This window comes from Paramacrobiotus metropolitanus, unplaced genomic scaffold (genome assembly GCF_019649055.1).
Source record: "Paramacrobiotus metropolitanus isolate TYO unplaced genomic scaffold, Prichtersi_v1.0 Parri_scaffold0000041, whole genome shotgun sequence".
NCBI lineage: Eukaryota > Metazoa > Tardigrada > Eutardigrada > Parachela > Macrobiotidae > Paramacrobiotus > Paramacrobiotus metropolitanus.
Window position 1 is genome coordinate 842,647 of NW_026570261.1, and position 3,576 is coordinate 846,222.

Sequence of the window (3,576 nt, forward strand, 5' to 3'; positions counted from 1 at the left end):
CATTTAAATCTGAAAATACTGCGCGAAATGCAGTGCGCAACGTATGCACCGGCCCGGTCCATATAAACCGGATACTTCTTTAGCCGATCCAGTATTTGACTGAGGATGCTTGGTCGCAGTGGGCCGGAATAAAACTGCAGTCAACGGACGTTCAAGCAGCAGTTTCTTTTATTCCGAGGCTGCCTTTGAATACGAAACGGCTGATTTTCCTCCGTATGCCAACATTGCTGGTCAAGGCAGAGAGAAACATGTCCAACCATCCCGTCATCCTGAACGCTTCTTTCAACAATTCAAGTCTGCATTTCAGTTCATCTGTGAATGGCACCGAACCGCCACATTTCGCGATTTGGACCATTGCTGCTCCATTCATAGCACTACTGACCAACAGCGCTGCTATCATCCTGATGGTGTGCAACGAGAAACTACGGACCCCCTTCAACGTGTACATCATGGCACTGATGCTGAGCAACATCGCTTACGTCACCATTGCCGGCATACTGAGCCTAACCAACGCGCGATACATCTACCAGAACTGGACACTGGGTGTCGCCTTATGTACGGTACGCATATATACCGATTACGCTGTCAGCGCCGTCACGGTGCATCTCCACCTGCTGGTTAGTCTCAGCCGCGCCTGGGCTTTGTTCGGACCAATGTCCTATCGCAGCCACCACACCAGACGCTTGGCGGTGATGTTCTGCGTAGGTATGGTCCTTTATGTGCACATTCTGCTGCTGCCTGGGATCATCCTGGACGCTGTATATTACCGCCTCCCCGTGGAGAACGGCTGCTGGGTCAACAACTCCCGCCAGATGGTGTGGTCGACATTCACCACCGTGGTGGTATTCGATATCCCCAAGCTCTTTATTCCCGTATGTTACCCAGTGCTGTTGTGGAAGACATTGCAGAGGCGAAAAATCGGGGCCACCTTGCGTGGTCAGATGAACGATAGAGCACCGACTGCACCGTCACCGTCGACAGCATCAAATGCCCGAGCAGATAATATGGTTCGACGCGAGAGCGCTGCTTCACGGCCCTTCATCGTTCTGACCTTATTTACCGTTGGTATTGTCGTCTGCTGGATCCCCGGGCTCGTACTGTACCTTCTCGTGAACTTTATTTCCCGGAAGGATATTTCCATGTTTTATACCGTATCGGCCATTCTGTATTCACTGCAGGCGATACTCGATCCAGTCTTTTTCTGTCTGAGCGTCAAGGATCTGCGATCACGCTTGTGTTTAATGGGGGGGCCGGTGTACGCGCTGCTGCGGTGCCGAGTTCAACTGACATTACACGCAATTACATCATTTTTTTATCAATGCTGGCCGTAGTGACGCAATAAAGAATAATAATATTTCAAATTTCCTAAAAACAGTGTGGTTCTTCAGCAGTAAAAATCAGCTGTCGATTGTATAGAAATTGTTTTGGGTAAGACTCGCGCGGCTAAATGGCATTAAAACTGGCACCGAAATAATTATACGCGCATACAGATGTGTTGTAATACAAGACCGAACAACCCAACACAACCTTCCAGTAACGTTGTCTGCGTACGGGAAATGTTGTAGTTGGTATCCCTGCCTATATCTCTCGCTAGAGCGCTCTTGTCTCTCAAACTGGTAACTTGGAGGAACGATGGTGGCACGAACTGGTACACAGGAACAAGGAATCCCTGTCAGGAGCCCTCCCAAAAACACAAACAGAGGAAGAATGCCTTACCCCTAACTTCCGGTCTTGGGTATCACGAAGATTAGAATAAGGGCAAAGGTCAATATTGTGACACGAGTATACTGCGGCTGACTAAGCTATAACCAGTCTTCGGATACGAACGCCAGACGTAACCTATAGAAAATACTGCCCCTTTTTTTAATAATTATTCTCAACGCTTTCCTCGAGACTTGAAAGTAAGAAAAGTTAGAATGCCACAGAAATCACCGGACTTATTTCTGACCGCTTCTGTTATTAGAACCGTTCAGGTTTATAAAGACTAGAGTCAGACATTGTTACACATTTCTTGGGATTCAGAGTACAGCCGATCACAGGTAAAGGTAAAAGAGTGCCGAGAATATATTTTACAGGTAAGGGCGGACATCAACGGGGCATCCGTACGTACAGCGGTGTGTGGGCTCCTCCTCCCCATGTTAGAATGATGTTATTGCAGCTGTTCGATCAAGTTACTGCAGATCTGGCCGCTTCTTTACCCTTTTCTGGAAACACTAAACAGTTTGACAGTTTGATTGGGGATGTTACGCCCAATAATTATTGCGAGTAACGTCTATCCTATGTACAGAGTGTCTAGGTAATACGAACACACTCTAAGTAAGGGTCGGCCAAGTTTACCTTTGCCTTTTCTTTGCCTTTGCCTTTTCACTTTGCCTTTTTCAACATTACCTTTACCTTTGCCTTTGCCGCCGCAAACACCTTACCGTCATAATTAGCCTTCCCACAATGCCATTTGAAATAACCTTTACCGTCGGTTATAACCGTTACATGATGGACCACAGTGAAACACTTTACCGTTTCTGGGCTTTATTCAAAAGTTTACAGGGCCTTATTCCGGGTAAAGCAGCCATCATCAGGTAAATAAAAATTACAAGTGGAGACCATTACTTACAGCTTAAAAATTTGCGCTTCAGTTATAATTACAAATCCGCGAACAAAACTGTGTTCTAAAACTACCGTTCCCAACGCAGTAAATTGTGCTTCAAAAAAGAAGGCCGTCACAAAACATTTTTGCGTACTATATCCTTTTCTGTTGTCCGCGGCGTCCACAAACCATTTTGACGAACTAGGCTAGAAATTGGTAGCATCAGTAATAGGACCAATATCGTCGTCAGATATGACAGAACTGTCATCGCTATGTGTCGGCATGTTATTGCCGCTCGCATCAAGAGTACAAAAGCTAAATTACGGTAATATGAACAATAATCAATAATCGGCACAGATAGTTTCTGAATCAGTCATCCGTGCCGGCAATGCTGTTTCAAAATTTTTTTGCGCGTAAATGTTTTTGCAGTCGTCACCATCTCAGTAACACAGGTCACAGTTCCGCATGACTGAAGTTGCGAGCAGCTGTTTGTACCTAACCAGGACACTGCACCAGCCAGTATCCGTATTGTATGTAATTCTGTTATTATGCTATGAGAAACTGATATGACAAAATGAAAATAAAAAATGTTAGCTATATTGTAATTTGTTGCCGCAGTAATAACGAAATGAAAGCAATAATTTCGTAAAGGTTTACGCAGAAGATACAACAGCGCTAAAAATTCCGAAAATGGTAAAGTGTTTGACGGCATTCTGTTACGCAACGGTTAAAGCCGATGGTAAAGGTTATTCTAAACGGCTTTTGGGGAAGGTAAATTAGAACGGTGAAGTTTTCGCGGCGGCAAAGGTAAAGGTAAAGGCAATGTTGAAAAAGGCAAAGTGAAAAGGCAAAGGCAAAGAAAAGGCAAAGGTAAACTTGGCCGACCCCTAAGTAACGAAGCCGCACTTTAACATGTACTAATACAGCAGCGGCTCGACCAGGTTATACCATACAGTTTGCGTACGATAATTCAGCACTTGCAGCATAAGGGG

The 3,576-nt window shown here is 45.2% G+C and overlaps 1 protein-coding gene across 1 annotated transcript; it reads left to right on the forward strand.

The window, feature by feature from the left end:
• The first annotated feature begins 248 nt into the window (after nt 1–248).
• LOC129590657 (5-hydroxytryptamine receptor 1B-like) lies at nt 249–1,331 on the forward strand. The gene has a single exon (XM_055485992.1). The coding sequence runs from the start codon at nt 249–251 to the stop codon at nt 1,329–1,331; it is 1,083 nt and encodes a 360-aa protein (XP_055341967.1).
• Nucleotides 1,332–3,576: the final 2,245 nt, after the last annotated feature.